The sequence below is a fragment of the Hipposideros armiger genome, unplaced genomic scaffold (assembly GCF_001890085.2).
Source record: "Hipposideros armiger isolate ML-2016 unplaced genomic scaffold, ASM189008v1 scaffold_25, whole genome shotgun sequence".
Classification (NCBI taxonomy): domain Eukaryota; kingdom Metazoa; phylum Chordata; class Mammalia; order Chiroptera; family Hipposideridae; genus Hipposideros; species Hipposideros armiger.
The window spans coordinates 6086686-6108643 of record NW_017731375.1 but is presented as its reverse complement, the minus strand read 5'-3'; the positions used below and the strand labels follow the sequence as shown (position 1 = coordinate 6108643).

The 21958-nt window shown below is 52.5% G+C and overlaps 1 protein-coding gene across 5 annotated transcripts in view; it reads right to left on the bottom strand.

Annotated features, from left to right (window-relative positions):
- The window catches only part of ERGIC1 (endoplasmic reticulum-golgi intermediate compartment 1), a 125380-nt gene that overhangs the window by 5289 nt on the left and 98133 nt on the right, over positions 1-21958 (bottom strand). For all 5 annotated transcript variants that reach the window (XM_019635949.1, XM_019635947.1, XM_019635950.1 and 2 more), the window contains 5 exons: positions 21384-21508; positions 18771-18875; positions 14892-14952; positions 10373-10473; positions 7606-7728 (listed from right to left, as the gene is read on the bottom strand). In XM_019635949.1, the coding sequence (XP_019491494.1) occupies positions 7606-7728; positions 10373-10473; positions 14892-14952; positions 18771-18875; positions 21384-21508 (515 nt within the window). The remainder of the gene's footprint in view (positions 1-7605; positions 7729-10372; positions 10474-14891; positions 14953-18770; positions 18876-21383; positions 21509-21958) is intronic.

Here is a 21958-nt window from a genome sequence, read left to right as displayed (position 1 = left end):
GGGGGGGGATTAAGCACAGATGTTAGGAGGCTGAAGCAGAAGAAAAGGCTAGCAGCAGGGAGGATGGTGACTCTAGCTCCCTGACCTGTGGGGATGGGCCCAAGATGAATACAAATGAATGCAAATGAAAAGGTGAGCCATGCCCACAAAACTCAGTTTTCACAGCCTGTTGTTCCACATGCAGAAGAGCAAAAAGTCCCGGGCCTCCGGGGGCACAGAGGCCGGAAGGCCTGACCGTCCTTGATGGACATATGAAACGAGACTCAAGAGAACTGGGGTGATGTGAGGGCTGGGGGGTCCACCAGGGCCTTCCCTGCTGTGGCGGCAGAAAGAGCTCACAGTCTTCGGAAGCTGAGTTGTGGCCATTACTTACTCTGGTCTTTCTGGGCCTCAGTCTTTTCATCTACAAAATGGGAAAACCATCCCTAGCTTGCCAATTGTCATATTGCAGGGAACGCATCTGGAGTTCCTAACACTTAGGAGGTGCTCAGTAAATGAACCCCAATCTCACCTTTCTGTTACCCAGAAGGCTCCAGCCTTGTTGCTAAGATCCGAGATTTTCTAAACCTCTGTGAGATGCGCTCTAAAAAGAACAAGGGGTAAAATATCACTTATTCCCCAGATCAGGCCTTTGGGTCTTGATTTCTACTTTCTACCTGGCTCCTTAAGCAGAGACGAAGTCAATGTACGGAAAGACGGGACAGCAAGGGTGACTGCAGGCAGGTTCTTTTCAGTTGCCCAGGTCCTAAGCACTCCAACAGCCCATTCTACAGATGGGGATGCTGAGGCCTAGATGGGGTGTTTCCTCGGGTAAGCGCCAAGAAGTGTTTGGGATGAAGAACATCTGTCCAGGCAACACACCTAGGCCACAGGTAGTTCGCATTCTTTGGCCAGCCAGGGAGTGCCTCACACCCCCACAACGCCCCACCTCAACCCTGCCGCTTAAACTCTCGTTTCCCTGACAGCTCACGGGAGAGAAGACAGCAGAAGCGCCTGACACGCAGGAGGCACTCAGGACATGCTTCCTGAGTGAATAAAGGAGTGAGTGAGCGAGAAAGAACGGATGCAGAGTGGCAGAGTGAATGTTGAACGAACAAACGCAGGAATGAGTGACTCGCTCAGGAAAGGAGCGGGGGTCCACGCCCAAGGCATGGGGCACAGGTGACTCACTCACAGGGGTGTCAGCCAGGGGCTGGGGGGTGCAGGAGGAGACTCAGGATGGCTGGGACCCCTTGCGCTGCGGGCGCTGCATCACCCTAGCCCCCCTGTGCCTGTTTCCTTACTATTACGAGCAAGGTAATCCTCCCCCATCAGGACAGCTGTGAGATTAAATGAGTGTCCATGCCACCTTTGAATGCCTGTTCCCCTGGTCCCTCACAGCTGCCACGCTTGGTGTCTCCTGACCAGTCCCCAAGACAGGAGGAACAACGTGTGTGCGTGCGCGTGTGTGAAGGAGCAGGACCACAGGTAGCACACGCAACCCTACTCTGGTCAGCAGCCCCAGTTCCAGAAATGAAAACAAGGACAATTCGATATCCAGGCCCCAGTGAGTCTGCGAGAGGCCATTACCCTGCGCTCAGCAGAGTCATCAATAATGCCCCTTTGTTCTTCCGCAGAGGCCTCCTCCCTGCTTCCTGACTGCCAACTCTGGCTAGATGAAGTTAGCTTGTCTACCCGGAAAAGAAGGGTGTGTGTGTGTGGGTGTGTGTCCCTTACATTTTAGTTTTGGCTCTTAATTCCTTATAATATGGAAAGGACGTGTTCCCACCGCACTGGCTGGAGAGCTGCACCCTTCTCTTGTCCCACCAGCACCAACACTTCCTCCATCCAATGACCCGCATTTACTTCTCTACAGTGTGCAGTGGAGAAGCATGACAGACACCCCACGGAGAGGCGGGGGAGACCGTGGTCTTTGGAGCAAACACTCCTGGGGTCTGATCCCAGCTCTGCAACCCTGGCCGGGAAAGCCAGTTTAGCTCTCTGAGCCTCAGTTTCTCTCATCTGTGAAATGGGCCCCCTATGAGGACCAAGATGACCTCTGTCCAGCTGCCTGCTATAGTGTAAGTGCCCGGGAGCTGTTCATTCATTCCTCGTCCAGTAAGCATTGCTTGGAAAGCTTGTGGAAAAGCACAGTATGAGAAATAAATAATGAATCGGAGTCCCATCAGATGCCGGCGGCGGCAGACAGACTGGAGCCGTGGATGAGAACACGGTGCCATGACTAGGCGGAAGTGGGGGCTGTGGTGGAAGGGAAGCCAATGACTGGGCTGTGGAAAGGTGGGGGAGGGGCCGGGGGCAGGTCTGGTGGTCCTCACATAGTGGTGTCACACCTGCCAGACTGCCCACTCTAACCCTCTTTTGCAGGGGCCTGGGAGGTGGGGGGGGGGAACGGGGTCCTCTTCCCACCCTTTTTACATTGGCTGCAGCTGCAAAATACCCATCTCCCCCTCTGAAAAAACCCACCTTGGTTGAGCACCTACTATGTGCCAGGCCTGAAATGGCACTTTTCTCTGCCCTCTCATTCAATCCTGGCAAGTGCTAGGGGAAATGGGGTGACCCCATTTCACAGATGGGGAAACAGAGGCTTAGAGAGGGACTGACTTGTCCAAGGTTACACAGCCACCAAGTAAGGGTGACAAGACCCCAGGTCTGGGAGGCTGCAAAGGGCCTGCTTTTTTCTGTTAGGCCACCCCACTTCAGTCCAACCCGAGGGTACCCCTCAGTCCCCTTCGTCATGCATGGATGGCTTCTTTATATTGTGTTTTCTCAATGCTGCTAAATTTTACATATCAAATGTCTTAATGTAACGGGTCCCCATCAGCAGAGTTTACGGAGTAGGAAGCTGTGTGTAGCTGTAAAAATAAAAAAAATAAGGATAGTGTGTAAAAGGGAGCCCACTGCATTCTAATATTCCTTATACGTCTCAGAATTTGCCTTCCAACTGAGAAATCTGAGTTCAGACCCAGTTGGCACCATCTGCCCCTGGTACACAGCCTTCTGGAGATCTAGCTCCGCTCAGACATCTGCAAGGATCCGAACTGAAGCTTTTTGTACACTTCCAGACTAACTGAGCTGCTAATTTGGGTTTGTTCTGTTCCTCGTACATTGTCTTGGGGACGGACCAAGATGTATGCCCCTCCATCTGTTTGTTCATTGCCTGACACCTATTTATTATCACCCGCCTGCACTACCCCAGGTCTGCAGACCAGAGACGAAGACCCAGCCCTGCCTTCCTGGAGCTCACGGTCTGGGGAGACAGACACGATGGCAGAAATGTCAGTAGGAGAGGATAGAGGCTCTGAAAAGGCGGTCGTGCCAGTCCAGCTACAAAACTGCTCTTTTCCCAACTCACACAATCTTGGCGGGTAAAACCTCCTCAGTTTTAAGTTTGTCTCCTCTCAATTCTTTTCACCGTCTCTCCCCCCACCCCCAAGCACCTGCTGCCTTCCTTCTGTCTATGGCAAATTCTTGCAGGTGCCCAAAGAGAGGAGCGAAAGGTAATCAGATATGGACAGAAAAACTTTCAAAACACAAGCTTGGACGGTTTGCTTTTCTTTTCAATGGTTTGCATGTGCATGACTGTGACTTTATCACACGTGCTCACAACATCACTCTGTTTCCTGCTGTAATATTTCTTCTTGATTCCCAGGACAGAAGTCACTGTATCAAATGATCTTGGTGTCCTACCAAAGGCCGCATGGCTTCTTGGGTCTCCACTGTTGGAATACCCTCGAGAGTCATCATTTTGGTAGACAGAAGTGGGCTTTGGGGTCAAATCCCAACCTTGCCATTTACTGGCTGTGTGATCTTAGATGAGTTTCTTTAACTCTCTGGGCCTCAATTAGCTCACATATAAAATAGAAATGATATCACCTACCTTGGAGGATTCCTGGAAGGGTTAAAGGAGATAACTGTAAAATTACGCGGCACATAGCACATAATAACTGTTGCTATACGATCACTTCTTCAAGCAGCTGTTCCTTGTATATTTCTGAGCACCTATGACCAGGCCAGGTCCTATACTGGATGCTGGGGACACAGAGGGGACACCTAGTTGCCTGGCAGCCATGCAGTGCAATCTCAAATTTGGGAGATTATATCATTGGCAAGGAGCACCTTGATGGCAGGGCTCATGTGTAATTCAGCTATCCCTGCTGCCCAGTGGGAGCATGTCAACACCAGCCAGTACTTTTTGGTGGGCAAAAACTGTCACAGCCATACTGGCCCAATTTGGTACTTTGTGACTTCTGGCTGTGCCCCCCAAATAGAATAAAATATACAAGGAACGTGATGCGACTCCTCTGAAGCCATCCAATCTGTCACCAAAACCCACTTGAAGGCAATCTCAAAAAAGGGGCTTCAGCAAGTGGCAGGAGACAAATGTGCATGTGTGGGAGGGGGCACTTTGAAGGGGATCACTTGCATGTTGTTAAATACCATCTGTTTATTTCCCCAGTGGTGGTATTTTCTGGAATAGCACAAAGTAGAGGTCTGAGCAAGGCGCCCTGGGTGCCCAGGGCAGCCCCAGGCAGCCTGGTGGAGACTTCCGGCGGAGGACCCCTCGTCTGTTCAGGATCGGGATAAACAGGTCCTTTCCAGACCATGAGACCCTGGAGGGGCAACCCTGAATAAGCCAGGTACTTGATACTTAGAACTGCATCGGAGAGACCCCTCCCCCAACACTACACCCACGCCTCATTCCAGCCCACCTACAGCTGCCTCCACAGGCGTCACATGACGACATCCTGGCTTAAGCTCCCTCTTCAGCAGCCCCTTTGAGAAGCTATTTGCAGAGGCCCCCATTTGTGGTTCAGGGGCTTTGCACACAAGTGTTTGATTTTAAAAAGAGTGCAAGAGAAGTCACAGCAGGTGCCTCCATTTCCATCCTGGCCCCACCCCACCCTGCGCAAGGGCTGCTGCTGGGGGTCTTTGTGCTGTGTGTCTGCATGCAAACGTCATCCCCCACATCTGCTGTCCTGTGACAAGGGCCTTTGAAGCCCCACAATGACGCCATCTGCCAGGGACAGCCAGCAGCTCACTAGAGGCTGACCCCACAGTTGCCATGGCAACTAAGATGGCATCATGAGGCCTTCAGAAAAACTACCAGGCTAATACTGTCTGGAGGTTCCCTGCAGCATGGCTCACACTCAGGTGGAGGTGGCTGGGGCAGGGATGGAGGAGCGGCTGGTGGCCCAAATGGAGAAAGAAACGGAGGTGTTTGGCCTCTGGGTGATGAAGGACGGGCTCCTCCCCTGTGACTTCCTGGGACTTCCAGCTCTCAGAAGTCCATTCCCATCGAAAGAGGTCACATGACCCTCACAAGACTTGCTATGCTGGGTACCTCTGCATGTACTATTCCCTTTGCTTAGATGCTCTCTCGTTCATGCACTGGTCTAAAAAATGTCGCCTCACCCTTCAAGACCCATCATAAGGTTCCCTTCTGGGAACTTTCCAAATAGACAGGACTGTGCCCACCTTTGTCGCTGCCCAGTTCCACTGGTGCCCAGTCCCACCGGTGCCCCTGCTGGATGGGACTGCAGCGCTCTGTGCTCGCCGAGCCCCCTACTAGCTCATTCCTCCTGTTTCTAGTGAACTTGGGCATCTTTTCACTCCCTGTGTGGGCTCTTCTGTGAACGGCTAGTCCTTGCCGATTTTTTCTTTGGGATCATTTAACTTTTTTACTGATTTGTAGGGATTCTTTCTATATCAACTCTGAAGCGTACTCCTCTCGTGTTTGTCTGGCAAGTATCGTTTCCCTACTTGGGTTTGGTGTTTTAATTTCATGTTAGGTGTCCTTTGTTGAATGGAAGTTTAATTTTTTATGGAGTCAGAGAACAGAAAAGGCTCATATAAGCCCCAGGTTTTTGACAGCCTTTGTATCCAGGTGGCTTTCTATACCTGCAAAGAGCTTTCCTTTCAGGGTCTCCTCTGAGTCTGACGAGGCCCTGGGAGGTAGGGAGAATGTGGGTTATTATTCCCATTTTGTAGATTAGGCGATGGCAGCCTTGTTGTGGACATCTGATCTTTTGCCTCCTCGCACCCATTCCTCCCTCTTCCAGTAACTGGCCCGATGTTCCCCTTGCAGTCTTTGTCCTGGGACCTGAGTAGGGCTGGCCAGCTGGGACACACCATTCATTCCCCAGGCCACAAGGGTGGCCTGGGCCCTAAGACAGGCCAACGACAGCTATAGCCAGCCTATCCAGGACTCGGGGTGGAATTACTGAGAAAGGGGCGTTTTCTATTGGTAAATTCTTTTTGAAAATGAAACCACTGCAGAGGAAAGCAGGATGAAGAAAGGCCTATTCCGGGCCGGCCGAGTGGCGCAATGGTTAAGAACTCGCTTGGGATGCCAGAGGGCCCCGGTTCGGATCCCACATATGAGGGCCAGTGACACTGCCCTCTACAGCTAAGATGCTGAACAACAGCTCAACCTGGAGCTGGGCTGCCCTGAGTCGCCGGCGACGGCGTGGGCTGCAGTCCCTGTGGCAGTGGGTTGCCAGGGGCTACCGTGTGTGGCCAGCAGTCAGCGTGAGCGGCCAGCAGCCGCAGTGAGCGGCCATCCAGAAGCCGGCGACTGATCTGCCTCGCCCGGGAAGAGCGCAATGATGGTGCCAACTTGGGCCAGTGAAGCAACGTCCTCCACAACTAGATTGAAGAACAAAACGACAGCAACTTGTCTGTTCCCCTTTCCCCAATTCCCCAGCACTGTTCCCATCCCCCCAATTCCCCAATAAAAATCTTAAAAAAAAGAAAAAAAAAAAAGAAAGGCCTATTCCAGACAACACTTACGCCTGGACCCAGCCATGCCTGAGGCCTACGACACCCCGAGCCAGCTCGATGTGGCGTTCCGTCTCTTCTGTAACAGAGTTCTGACTGATACAAATCTAGTCAGAGCTGGAAACAAAAGTGCCAGGACGGGACCCCTGATCCTGAATCACTATTACAAGTACAAAGGGGTGTGAGAAGCCTAAACACTTTTAGGCCTCAGTGTCCAGATCTGAGGGGTAGGGATAATCACCCCTCTCCTCACCTCTGCTGACTGGCTCTTGACTGAAGCAGGGCACGGTGAGCCTGCTGTTCTGACCCCAAGGACATTTTGAATGGGAGGACAGGGAACAGTTTACTTGATAGAAATAATCAGCATTAAAAAAAAACACAAAACTGACGTCAGCTTGAAGCTGCCCCACAGAAACGTGGACTTGGTGGAGATAACGGCAAACAAGAAAGAAAAGGGAACAGGCAGGAAGAAAAGGAAGAAAATACCTGATAATATCAGCAGCTAGAGTTGGAAAACAGACAGGAAAAATTGACACAGAAAAGGATAAACCTTGCTAAGGATACTTTCCCTAAAAATGAAAAACTGGAGAAAACATGAACGACTGATGGAGTTCTATAAAGATCTGCTAAAGGAATTAAACTGATTTAGTGGCATTCCCTGCTGGAAAATATCTTCCTAATGAAACATCACCGATGTTGATGGGACTCTGATAACATTTCTGAACATCCTAGGGATCAGGGCCTCCTGTGTACAGGCTGTGCCCTCTTTTTGAGAACCTGTGAGGGCACCAAGAGAAGGAGCCCACAGCAAGCGCGCCACCCACTCACCGTGGTGATGAACCTGTATAGAGGCTGCCGTCTCTCTGTGTACTTCACCGTGATGGGGCTGAGGTCGTATCGGAACCAGATGGCGGGGATGATGCGACCGGTGTGGCTGTAGGCGACATACTCCTGGGGTGCAGGGAGAGACAAGGGGGACAGGGCATGACATTCAGGCACACAAACCGCGTCTCAGTGGGTGGGGGTTGGATCATAGAGGGTTCCCCAGCAATTCACGACAATGGGTTTTCTTTCCTCCCTCTCTCCCCCTCAGGAAGCCAGACCCCACCGGCCCCTCCGATCACACCCCTTCCCCAGAGACTCTGCCATCAGCATCTGGAGACACACCATTGCTGGGGGCATTTTTTACCCTTTTGGCTCTTTGGAAATGGACCATAAGACTTGGAAGCAGCACCAGAATAAAAATAGGGATCCGAGAGCAGAGATGGAAAAGGACAAGTGATTTGGGCTCCGTCTAAGTAAAGGCCTATTTCCCTGCTCAACTCCTGGGCCATGCAAAATCCACTGATTTATTCAACGATACTTTACTGAGCAGCTCTCCTGTGTGCTGGCTGCTAGGGACCCCATGTAAGCCTGCCGCCCCAAGAGGGGGGTCATAGGATGACGCAGATGTAAAAATGTCCGCAATACTGCAACACTGCACATGCCGTGACAGAGGGATATGGAGGGCTGATGGAGCCATGAACGAACAACCGATTCTGGGGCGTCTAGAAGGTTTGGTGAAGAGGGGACATTCTATGCCATACGTGACATCTTGAGGAGTGCACGTATGCATATGTGTGCATGTGTGTGAGAGAGAGAGAGAGAGAAAAAGATAGGTAGGGAGAGAGAGAGAGAGAGAGAGAGAGAGAGAGAGAGAGAGAGAGAGAATGAATAAAGGCCACATGGAGAGTGAGCTTCTTGGGAGAAAGAACACACGGAGCTGGACATGCAGAGCGCTCAGCCCTACCACCCGACCACAAGCCTTCCTGAGAAGGCGCCAGTGGGGACGGAAAGGACGCTAAGGGGCTAACTGAACAGCGTGTCCTCTCTGGTCTGGGTGCTTCAGGGTGCTGAAAACCTCTGGGCTACCCTCATTCATCTACAACTAGAGGCCAAGCTGAACCACAGGGGCGCCCCCAACCCCAAATGCTGAGCCTGAGCTCCAGGGCTTCTCCTGGGGATCAGCCCGAGCGAGACCGGCCCTCTCTGTTGGATGGCCACCGGCCCGGATGGGCACAGTCCCAGTCGCTCACAGGGCAGGCTGGGCCAAGGCCACAGATGGAGCTGAGCGAGCGGTTCTGGCTGCTGGGCCCTGGCCAAAGCCTCAGGGAAAGGAGCCTTGGGCAAAACAAGATCAGCTTTCTCCAGGGAGAGCTGATGGGGCAGGGTGGCTGTCCTGGGTCACCGCCCAGGCCTGAAGGACAGAAAAAAATAATGAAACATAGCAGCAGTGGGTACTATTTACCCAAAGCCTTCTTTGTGGGCTAAGTGGTTTTAAAAGCATTGCCTCATTTGACAGTAATCCTATGAGGTGGGCACCAGTTTACAAATAAGTAAACTGGTTATGCGACTGAGTGACTGAACGGGGTCGGAGCCGGCAGCCTGTTCCACGTCTCACACTCTTTCTGCTCAGACTGCACCCACGTTCTCCCGCTTGTCGGATGCTGTCAGTACTTGAGGGTGACAATGAGATGCCCTCCAAGAAACAGAGACTAAAAGAAAGAGGTTTCCTGCTGGAGAGTTAGACCAGAACATCAGCAGAGGTGGATCAGAGCAGAGGGACCTCAAGTCATCCGAGTGGGAGGAGCGCCCCGCCTGGCCGGCTCCGGCCCCTCATTCAGACCACACGGTGATGTGATCCAGAGGCCAGGTTCGGGAGCACGAGGAGAACCCAGTTCTAATCCCCACTTGGCCACTTTGTAGCTTGATGACCATCTCTTAGTGTGGTGGCCACATCTGTCAAATGGGGACAGTAATAGTCTACTCCCAGAGCTGTCATGACGACCAAGGAAGATGATGGGGTAGGGTGTTTCGCATAATGTCCAACTCATTGTAGGTACTCAATAAATGATAGCTACTACTCTTACTATTATTATTATTAATCGAGCGAAATCATATATTACTTAGGAGGGGGCTTGGGCGGCCCTAGAACAGAAGAAAAAGGAGAGTCCTGGTGGTGAAGGGGTCTACCGGGGTTGCCTCAACCAACGTGCGTGACGCTTTCACGTCCCGCTGGCAGGGTCTTCTCCTGGGAACAGAGGCTGTCTCGGCCTGAAACCACTAGCTGTCGGCCACCACATCGCGCTGGCTCTGGCCATATGCTCTATTCCCACCAAGGCCTGCCTGCTTCTCCATGACTTTGAGTGTTGGGGTCCTGGGACATTCCTGTTAACCAACAGCCATTTGCTGTAATTCCAGAGCCTCATGATTTTGGATAAAGTGCTTGTGCCCTGGGAACCAGAGCGTCTGTCGTGTGCTGACCAATCAGGGTCCAGAGCCTGAAGATGCAAAGCTGTGGAGACATTTGCAGCCCCTGGGGCCTCTGCGGGAGGCCACCTGCCTGCTCGTTCTTAAACAGGTCGCACCCTATCTCCTGGTTAGATTTCCCCCCTTTGACACTGGCCTCCCATCTTTACTCAGGGGACAGAGCCTGGCCAGAGCGGCCTCCCAGAAAAGGGAACCAGGAGAAATCTTGCCCAGGCACTTGTCACCCTTGCTCTCGGCCAGCAGAGGGCGCAATTGCACGCAGCTGGGCCCAGCCCTGCCCACGTACCTTGTTGGCGACTGTGTACTGGTAAGAGTACCGCTGCTTGCCACTCTTGTCCTCGTAAACCGTGGGCACAATCTTCAAGATGTAGTCGTGGGAGGCGAGGGCTGCAGGAAGGACACAGCAGGATGAAGCAGGGGGACGGGCACTGCCGAGCTGGCAGCTCTATGTCGTTTCAACCCTAAGCCTGCTTGGCGCTGCTGGGGGTCTGGGGTGGGGTGGGGGCTCAGTCTCCACATTTTCATTACCAAGCGATCCCTCTTCATTTCTCCCCTTTGATACCAGGAATTGAAAGACTCCACCTGTCAGGATCTTTACTCCTGTAGTAATATTACAATTCTGGAAACAAAGCAACGCCCATCAATAGAGCAACCAGTGAATGGTGGGTGCTGGGAGAGGCCACTCTCCAAGACGAATTGTTATGTGAAAAGGACCAAGTCACAGAGCAGGGTGAATAGCGTGTGTCCCTGTCCGGGGGACAGGGAACGCTCACGCTCTCTATATGGGGAATACATAGGAGAAATTTCTGGAAAGATGCCCAAAGAATGATTAGCAGTTTTAGCCTCTGGGGAGAAAGGCAGGATGTGATGAAGATCATATTTCATTGCACACCTTCTGGTCCTGTTTGAATACTGTTACTTTTAAAACACACCAAGTTTAAGTTTTGAAAAAGAAAAGAGCCCACCAACCAAAGAAACTGCATCTGTGAAGAATTGCTTTCTTTCCCCATTTTCAATGAATGGGAGATCAGCTCTCCGTCCACCTGGCCCTGTCATGTTTCCTGTAACTGACCCCCACCCTCGCTGGAGGCGGGGTGGGGGGCGTCGGGGGGAGTTACGGGGGTTGGTGCAGAGGGCAGGGACCGAGTCTCACTCATCTCTGTGTCCCCAGATCCCTGCGCAGGGCCTGGTACGGAGCGGACAGTGACAAATACTTATTGAATGAATGAATGGGTGGTGGGATGACTGGTCAGAGGCATGAATGGGAGAACAGATGAATCAGCTTCTGATAAGCATGAGGTAACCAGAATCAAACACTAGGCTGATAGAATGCTGGCCCTGAGCTGCCAAATATCACCCGGGAAAGGTATGAGTTCCCCTGGGCCTTCCGGGAGGCTCAGAGAAACTCAAGGACCCTTCTATTATTACCTTCTAGAATTTCGGGTCAGGGGCCATGGAGCTAAAATAACACAGAAATTTAGGCCTGCGGGCTCTAATCCTGGCTCTAACCCTGAGTCCGTCCCAAGCCCTTGGACTCAGCTTTAGTAAGAGGTACGGGATACAGATGGTGTTTGCGGCCTCGTCCTGTGAATACCGAGTCCTGGTAAGGGAAGGCCAGTGATTCCTGAACTGCCTGGAGACCCGACTCCTCTGAAAACCCGGGAAAAGCTTGGCAGCCTCAGGGCTAAGCCCATGAAGTTCCCAACACCCCTCCCTCAACCCCGCAGATGACAAGAGCACCATTCACCCAGGATTTTAAAGGCCGACACCTGGGCGTCGCCTCCAGAGATTCCTGCTCAATGGGCCTGGGGTGGGAGCTCAGAATCTGTATTTTAAACCAGGAGTCCAAGACCACTCTTGAAATATAGTACTCCAAGTGTACATTGTCCTGGGTTAAAAACTTGAAGGTACGAAACTCACACCTGTAATAGTTCTGTTAAACAGAATGAAGGTTACCAGAGGGGAAGGGGACTGGGGGAGAGCGAAGGGGGCAACGGGGGTCAAATATATGGTGATGGAAGAAGACCAGAGTTTGGGTGGTGAGCACTCAATGGAGTATACAGACATTGTATTACAAAGCTGTACACCTGAAATTTATATAGTGTTATTAACCAATGTTACCCCGATAAATTAAAAATAAAAATTTTAAAATAGTTCTGCTAAAATTTGTACAAAAAGCAGATGATCATAAAGAAAAAAAATCACCCACAAATCCACCATCCACAGAAAACCGTGGATTTGCACTCACACGTCTACACTGCCAGACTTATATTTATATATGTATTTATGGTTTCCTAAAATTGGATCATACCGTACCTTTTTCTAAGAACTGAACACCACAGACACCATTTCAGGTCTGAGACACAGGAGGTTAAGTGTTGGATTTCTGTACCACCATATCCCCTAGCACAGTGCCTGGCACATAGTAGTTGCTCAGTAAATGTTTGCTGCCCGAAAGCCAGCGAGGCTCTGACACGCCGCAGGCAGCGGTCCCACGGTGTGGCCACGTACGACGTACTCCATCAAGCCCCCTGACTAGACACACACGTTGTTCTTCATTTTCGCTCTTATAAACAATGACCTCATGAACATCATTTTCCTACATCTTTGTACACGCTCTTAATTATTTCCTTCACTTGCTCTCTTCTGAGTAGAGCTGATGACTCAAAGGCAATGATCATTTTTAAGGCCTTTGATGCCATTTGCCTAACATCCATTAGAGACAGCGCACCTCACACACCCATGTGGATTCCTTGTCAGCTGACCCCTCCTGGGGGCTGCTGGCTCCAACCTGAGCCAGACAGGCCCTCCCACCCTTCGCTCATCTTATTATGGAAAAGCTCAAACATATTAAAAAAAAAATAGGGGATCGTATAACCAACCCTCACGTTATCCATTCCCCAGCGTTGCCAATTAACAATAATGGCCAGTTTTGCTTCATCTTTGCCCAATTGCTCCTTTGCCCCCATTATATTTTGAAGCTAAACCCAGACATCACATCAATTCGTCCACAAATATTTTAGCTATGTTTCTCTAGACAATAAGAACTCTTAAAAAAAAAAAACACAAAACAAACAACTACCACCACAATGTCATCATCACAGCTCAAATACCAACAATCAGTCCTCAGTACCTTCAAAGAGAATGGTCTGTGCTAGGAAGAAAAATAGGTTTGTTACTAGGAGTGGGGGTTACTTTTGATCAGGTGGTCAGGGAGGGCCTCTCTGAGGTGGTGGCATTTGAGCTGAGACCTGAATGACAAGAAGCGGCCCCCATGGGAAGACCCGAGAGCAGGGGAGGCAGGGGGCAGGGGGGGAAAGAGTGTGAGAGTTGAGGGAACGAAAGCCAGCTCTACCCCGGCTGGCTGCTGCCTGGCTCAATGCATTTTTCTTTCCGTGACGCCAGCCTGCGATGGCTTTTGTCACTAGCCCCAGAGCAGACAGGGTTTTCTGCCCACACAGTCTGTCGGCTGGCACATTCTGGGGGCCTTCCTAGCTCAATCCTCTTCCCCCAGCAGGCAGCTGAGGGGTCCATGCTAACTGCAAGCACGTGTGGATGGCCGCCTCGGGACAACACGCTGCCCTTCCACACAACTACCAGGACGAGTCCGCCGTATGAAGAATCATCTCCCTCTACTGTAATCAGACATTTGCATGGACAGGAGGAGGTAACGGTCACATACTCAGGCGCTGCGGGAGGGTGGACCTGGCTGGGAAGCCACTGGGTAACAAACGCAAATATCATAAAATAGCATAAATATCAGTCACATTACTGTCATGGTAAAAAACTAGAAACGACAGACATTTTCCCTGAAAAGACAATGCCTGAAACAGCATGGCAGAGCTGCTAGATGGGCGACCGTGCCTCCGTCACCTCTGGAAAAATGATATACACACTGTGGTTATGTCATGAGGCCGAGTACAAAAATCAGAAGGTAAACTGCTATCGACGCTTTAAAAAAAATTACTTCTGCTCATGGGGCAGGATTCACAGGGACACAGGAGAAGTGAAAAGCTTGATTTGCCAGGGGGAGAGACATTCATAGGGAGATGCATTCTTTTGCTGGGGTTTCTGCCTAGTAACAGATCAGTATGTGTTTTAGGAAACGATAAGAAAAGCCTCGTGGATGAAAAAGGTGCGCTCAGGTGGAAACAAGAAAAGGCAAGGTAACCTGTCCTGCAGGATCCAGTGGGGTCCACCTGAGCAGACAGGCCTCCCCGGCCTGTTCTGTGCACATATGCAAGGCCCCAAGTATGCAGGCACTCCTGAGTAGGTGTGTGCGCTTTCTGCGAATGTGCAAAGACACAGTGTTCTCTTTGATCTGGGCCCAGGTGCCAGGGAGCTGAGAGGGGAGAGGGCTCAGGGAGGGGGCATTCGTGGGTGGGAGGGGCTCCAGCAGGAAGAGAGGGTGGGGGTAACTGAGCCACCCACAGACCTGTTCTCACGGTGCCAAGGGATCTAGGATGAATTCTGGCCCTGCCATCCCTCCCTGTGGGACCTTAGGCGATTAGCTCAACTAAGAACAATTATGTGCCAGTTATGATAACAGGAGTGACGATAATAGCTGGTACCCATTGAGCACTTATGGTGTGCCTAGGGCTGCCACATACTTTCCCCAGGGACAAGTCACCTTTCTTCCCTTCTCTGTAAGACAGGAGTAATTGCACGCTCCTCAGAAGCTAGCTATGGGAAAGACGCATGAACAGCCTGGCTTACGCTGCGTTTCCTCCCCTCCCCCATTCCAGGTCTGCTGCACTGGGAACCCCATCGCAAGGCAGGAGGCTGTTCCCTGTGGAGATACATACGGTTGGAGGTGAGTCTGTCTGCTCCCCCGAGAGCATTGAAAGCTCCATGGACATTCTGGACCTGCGGAGAAGCACAGTGAGGGGATGCCTCAGGATGCCGCCACCTCTAGACCTGGCTGTGAGGGGACCGCCAGGTGCCACCTGGTTTAGGGACCTCACCAGCATGTAAAATTGGGACCCAGCAGGGTCTGTCTCATAAGGAAGTTGTGGGGAGCAACATACAGACACAGCACAGGCCTGGTACCCGGTGGGCACCAGCTTGCTTGCCGCCTTGGGCAGCTGCGACTACGTGCCACTCTGTCCTGAGTGCTTCGTGTCCTCTCACTCAATGCCCTCACTGCTGTGCTATTGGGCCCATTTTGTAGAAGAGCAGATCGAGGCTTGGAGAAGCATGGAAATTTGTCCAGTGTCCCACAGCTGATACGTGGCTGAGCCGAACTCCAAATTTAGGTCTGTCTGACCCAGGCCTGAGTTCTTTCCATTAAGTCATACAGAAAACTCAAGCAAAGGTGGAGCTGGGTCCCAGCATGCGCCTCCTGAGACTCCCACAGCCCTCTGCAAGGAGGCCCGGGGCTGCTGGCCTCCTGCCCTGTTTCCTGCAGGGAACATGTAACAATTATAGAGAGACCTTTCTTCACAGCAGCTGCCGGCCTGGCTGTGGACACCACCCCCCCCCCCCCCAGCCAGGGGCTGCTGTCGATCAGGGCTGAAGGCTACATCCCACCTCTTCCCTGAGGACAGTGGGAAATCAGGTCAGCCTCAAGGACAATCTGAAGCATGGCATGGCACGCCAGGTACAGGGGCCACGTGACCAAGGGCATGGTTAACAGGGGCTGCTGAGGTACACACCCTGGAGGGCTTCTTGGAGGAAGTAACACTGACACCAAGATCTATAGGAAAGTGGGAAGTTAATTAGGCAAACAGCATGTGCAAACACATGAGCCTGGAGGCTCAGGAACAGACAGAGACCCGTGTGGCCTCAGAAAGGAAAGTGGGGGAGGGGGATGAGGAGTGGAAAGGAGGGAGGTCAGAGAGGAGGGACAGGTTCCTGCAGAGTGGGCCACTCCAGGAACAGTGGCAGCAGCTGGGTGGCCTGACACCTGATGCTGGCCTCAGGTGGCTGATGTTAATGAGCACTTAACAGAACTGCGCACTCTCCACACGCCCAAAGGAAAGGAAAGTTTGTCCGTGGCTGCCTTGGGATTGAGCGTCTGAAGGCCTGGTTTCTAACCTAAGAGGACGGTGGTTATGGAGATACGAGTGCTAGAACGTTCCCTCCCATCGTGTCACAGTTATATGTCACATTCATTTGTATGACTATCTGATTAAGCTCTGTCTTTCCCTCCAGACTGTAACCTAACATGGGCAGGGACCATGCTCGTCCTCGCCAATATGAGTACAAGGCCTGGCACATAGTAGGTGCTCAATAAATATTTACTGTATGGATAGAACGATGGGTAGATGGACCCTCAGCTAAGTATTTCACCTTAAAAAAAAGTCCTATTTCCGCCATAACAGTGACTAAGCAGAAGGCTGTTCCTGTCCTTCTGTTTCTGCCAGCGTCACACATAATGCAAGGCTGCTCCCTGTCCCCCCAGTCCATTCTCTTCTCCCCAGGCCTCCGTCTGGGCCGTCTCCCCTGGTCCTGGCTACAGCCCCTCTCTCACCTCCCTGCTGCCAGTCTTGCCTCATGGGCCCGTCTTCCACACAGATGGGTGCTCCTTGTGAGATGCCAACCCCTGGTCAGCCCCACCTTCCTAAATCTAACAGGGGTCTCTTGCGCCACATAAACCCAGCTCCCTGCCCCATCTCCAGGTGGATGCTTCTGAACCCTCTCAGCTGACTCTGAAGAGCTCTCAATCCCAGGCCTCTCGCATCTCACCGACAGAACATCGTTCTGATGTGGACACCTGCCAACCTGTTTTTTCTAAAAGTAACCGTGAGGGTCTTTTATGTGAAACTGACCAGTTAGGTGGTGTGTCACAGAGTGGGAGGTGTGTAAGATGTCCCCTGCCCATGAGACTTCCCTGTCTTGTGCTTGGCCAAATCCTTCTCACCTTTCAGGGCTTGGGGCTTAGCTGTCACTTTACAGGTCACCTCTTCTGGGAAGCCCTCCCTGACCTCCCAGGCTGGAGGGGTACCCCACCCCCAACCCCGCATCACTGTCCAACATCCCATGCCTCCCTTGTCCTTAGTCCTACTTGTCCAATGTTATCATGTATATTTATATTCGAGCTCTTCTATGCTTGAGGGCGAGAACCTTGTATTGTTCATCGATGACTATAACCCAGGGCTTGGCACACAGCAGAAATTTCTAGAGGGTCAGATGAATCCAGGACTGTATAAGACACAGTAAAGTAAGACCCCGAGCCAGACACACCTGGTTTCTTACAAGCTGTGTGACCTTGGGAAAATTAATGAACTTCTCTGACCCAGTTTCATTTTCAGGAAAAATAAATCCCATCCCAGCATCCTTGAGGAAGGTTCTGAGAGATTAAACAAGGGGTCGTGTATAACATTGTTCTCTAAGTGAGAAAGGGCAGGCTTCCGTGAAGGCTGTAGGCATCAGAAGTTTTCGTGAGAATTGGTAACTACAATATTGCCTCAGGGATATGAAAAAAAGTTTGGGGAATATAATCAATAATGTTGTAAATATTTTTTAGGGTGTCAGGTGGCCACTTGTTTATTAGGGAGACTACTTCATGGATGGTGTAGAGGCCTGACGACTGCACTGTACACCTGAAGCTGATGTTGAATAATATTATATGTCAACTATAATTTAATACATATATAGTCACAGGATGTGGAGTATAGTGTGGGAATGGAGTCAGTGGAATTGTAATAGATATGTATGATATGGGGGGGGAGTGGGACAGTGGATTGGGGAAGGGAGCTGTCACTTTGTGAGGGGTGAAAAGTATAACTACTGCATTGTTTTATACGCCTGCAACTAATAAAAAAAAAAAGTTTTCGTGAGGAGGGGGTGGTGTGGTGCAAAGATGGGTTTGAATTCTGTGTGTGCACATGAGTGGTGTAATGGTGTGCGTGCGCATGTCGATGTGGGCCCATGTGAGCCCCGGATACACATCACTGTGCCAGAGGGCCCCGCCCTCCAGCAGCCCCATCCAGGAAGCCAGACTCTCATCCAGCAAGGCCTGGGGTCAGGACCGGGCTCCCAGTCCCAGAGCTCGGGCTGGGCAGTTCCCTCTCTGCGCCTCATTCCCTTTGTCAAATAGGGCGTGAGACAATCTACTTCCAGGACCACGGTGGTGGGTGGAGAAGAGAGAGGACACACCAAAGCTCCCCTGCCTGCAGTCGGCAGAGACTGGCTGGTCAGTGTTTGCTGCTTGTGTTGCTGCCATGGGTGGGAAACTGTTGGGTTGGGCCTGCTAGAGGTGGCCCTGTCGATCACAGTAACAACAAGGACTCTCAGGATGCTTCATTCACGGTGTTACCCCTGTTTAATGGACGTGGGCCCTGAGCAGGAAGGCTGAGGGGGCCATGGAGGGAAGTGGGCTGGACTGTGAAGTCAGATCTACTGGGACCCTAGACAAGTGGCTTCTCTGGGCCCAGCTCCACGTCTGTAAAATGCGGTGCCCCCTCCCACCTCATAAGGCTGCACTGACAGAGAGAAAGTACCAGCACTTAGTACTTGCTCATGAAAAGCGAGTCCCTTTCCCCAGACCCCAGGTCTCAACTTGAGGTCCTGAGGGCAGCCACGCTCAGAAGGAATCCACTGGGGGTTGTGTGATGGGGCAGAGGCTCAAAGGCTGCAACCCCCGGGGGGGGGGGCAGCCCGAGGGAGGGCAGAAGGCTCTGGGTGACACAGCTCCTGAATGCCCACCCCCGGCCACACCATCTTGAGTGTGTCCCACTCACCTGTAGTGTGTCCCCAAAGGAGAGCTTGTGGATGACATGGGTCATGTCCGGGTTCTGTGGCTGGGCCGTGGCACTGTGTGTGGACACGTGAAAGTTGCCTGGGACCTGGGGAGAGATGTTAAGTTTCAGGAGTTTGGTGGGCTGCCCCAGAGGGTGGGGCGCAGGGCTTCCCCCTAGAGTCAAAGCTGGATTTGAGCCCCAGCTTGGTCCCAGCCATGGGACCTTAGAGCAGCCAGTGCCCCTCTCTGATCCCCAGGCTCCTTATTTGTAGAATGAGACACTAACAGTTCGACCTGAGGGGGCTGCTGGGGCTGCGGGGTGAGAGCGTGTCAACTGGGTGCATGGTACAAGGCCAGGGCTCAAAATGGCAGCTGCCCACCATCACCTCTCTGGCTGTTGTCCCCACAGTGGGTTGGGGGACGACCTTTAGGACTGCAGACCAGGAAATTCCTCGACCTTGAAATCAACACTGTCACCTATTAGAGGAAGGAGTATGGCTTACAGCTCAGCAGCTGTCCATCAGCGTCTGCTTGTTTTTCAAGGCCGGCTGTTTCAAACACAAAGTTGTTTGTGTTTGAATATTCTCACAGGAATATTCCTGTCTTCACTGGGGCCTGAGCTTTGGGCTGACGTGGCAAGTCTCTGGCCGACAGGCACGGCCCGGCCTCAGCGAGCTCACAGCTGAGTGGGCTGGAATGGTGCCTGGGAGTTTGGAGGAGAGGGCAACCCACTGGGCCTGGGGTGGGCAGGAATGACAGCTCGGCAAGACGTCCCAGGAGGGACAGCATCGCCCACTGCAAGGGGCCCAATTACCTGTGGTAGAGCAGCAGCCGGCTTCCCCACAGGGAATCCTGTCTGGCCTCACTTCCTAGCTGGGAGGCCTTGGGTACGGTCAGTAACCACGCTGGGCCTCAGTTTCCCCATCAGCAAAACAGGGATGATAACCGCAAAGGGTTATTGGGAGGATTAAACGAGGTGATGCGTGCAGGGTTGATGGCAGTTGTTATTGGGTTGGGCTCGCAGGATGGACATGTTTGTCATGACAGCCACGAGAGGAAGGCCCTTCCAGAAGCGGGAGCAGCATGAACAAAGGCAGGGCATGCAGAAAAGCCCACTGCGTTTAAAAAACATTTTTCACTTCATTTTTACTTATATAAATAATACCTGGGTATATTTATAATATAAAATATTCACATGCTAAAGTCAAGACTCAAGTTCCCGTTGCCTACCACCCCCGGAAGGATGAAGCTGATAGCGTCTGGTGTGTGTCCTTCAGTTTTTCTACGCAGTCACATGGGGCCTCCCGTGGACCCCGCCGTGGGCAGAATTCAGAATCGGGTTTGGGGGCTGGGCTTCACGCTCTCAGAGTTAAGTGAGCCAAAGAGGCTGGCTCCCTCCCATCTGCCACCCGCTGCCGCCCCGAGAGGCTGTGACTCAGTGACCCACTCCCCCTCCATCACAGGTGGCTGACTCAGCCAGCACACGCTGGGCTGAAGAAAGAAAAGACGACGCTTTTAGAGCCTGTGACTTGGGAACCTACGTCAGGGCCTCTGCTGGAGTTTAAAAACATATAGATGGTGCCAGGCGCCAAACCCCAGCCCATCCTGCCCGCCTCCTGGGGGGCTGGGTGGTTAAGCAAGGAGTCTGGAGTGCTGGGGGCTGTCAGTACAGCTGGAAACACGTGAACTCTGACTTCAGCTGCTGGCCGACTTCCTGATGGACAGAGAAGGAGGCCACAGGGCAAGTGTAAGCCTGATGCTGGGAGATAAAGTGCTGGGGCCAGCTGCAGACCTCGCCCGTCGTCACGGCTGGCTTTCTTATCCAAACACTCCTTGCTTGAGAGTTCCATGGAGGCACAAACCCTCAGCCCTCCAAGGGTCGGGGGCGGAGGCTGGCCTGAGCTGTGCTCTGGAGCGAACGGACACACTGGTCACGGCACATGTGACCGAGGTGTCGACAAGAAGCAACAGGGGGACTCAGGGCAAAGGAGGGGGAGCCCTGGTGCCGGGCTGCCTGGGTCTTAGTGCTTCTCAGTTTGTATACTGTTGGTCTCCCTCCACTAGAAGGAAAGTTCTGTCAGCACTGGAACTCTGTGCACCGATTCAACGCGGTGCCCCAGAGCCGATAACCACCCTGGAACTTGGAAGGGGCTTGATAAAATGTCTGGAAGGAATGTATGTGTAACAGCTCATTGATTTCTCATTACAAACTTTGTGAAATGGGGGTATCACTATATAATTATCATCCCATCCTCAGCCTAAAGATGTGAAAACCGAGGCTAAGATGGTTTGAGTGGCTTGGAGGGTGTGGCTTGGCCAAGAGGGAACCGAGCTGGGATTCGAACATAGGGCTCAGGGCGACGAATGCCACAGTCTTACCACCACCCACGGCTTTTCCCACTGGGGAGAGGAGTAGCCCCTTCCTGAAGCAGCCAGCAGGGGCTCCAAACCCTAGGGAGCCTGGAATCCCCACCCAGGGTCTCAGCAGAAACTGCCAGGCGGGACTCTGTGTGGGGGGAGGCTTAGTGGGCACACAGCTCAGCTACTGGTTTCTTGGGAGGGAGGGGACCCAGGGGATGGGGAGCGGGGAAAAGGCCACATGGGGCCTCTGTACCTTGTTGATACTGAACTGCCCCTCGAAGCGGCAGCCCACCCCATTGTTCAGCGGGATCTTCATGGAGTTGTCGATGTGCCCCACTTCGTGCCGGCCCATCTCATCCTGGATGTCGAGCCCGACCACTGGGGGAGGCAAGGGGAGAAGAGAGTCACAAACCCCTAGAGGAACGAGGGGGGGTGGGGAGCCCCCTACTCTCAGGGCCCCTCCTCCACACCCTCCAAGGACAGGCAGGCCCAGGCCCTCCAGGAGGCCCAGAGCCACAGAGAAGAAGTCAGCTAGAAGGGGAGGAGGAAAAGTGACCCTGGACTAAGAGGGAGCCAGCTCCCCATGTCCCCCCCTGCCCCCCGCCACTGCCTGCAGCTGGAAAGAAGGAGCGGAAAGAGCTGAGGAGGCAGCGCTAACGGGGCCGGGGGTGCAGGACTGCGGAGGGCAGGCAGGAAGCAGAGGGTCGGGGTTAAATGGTTGCCGGAATCCTGGCCCTTTTAATGGTAGCTGTGCAACCTTGGCCGAGGCATTTAACTTCTCATTGCCTCAGTTTCCGTCTCAGAAAAATGAAGTGATAATAATTAAAC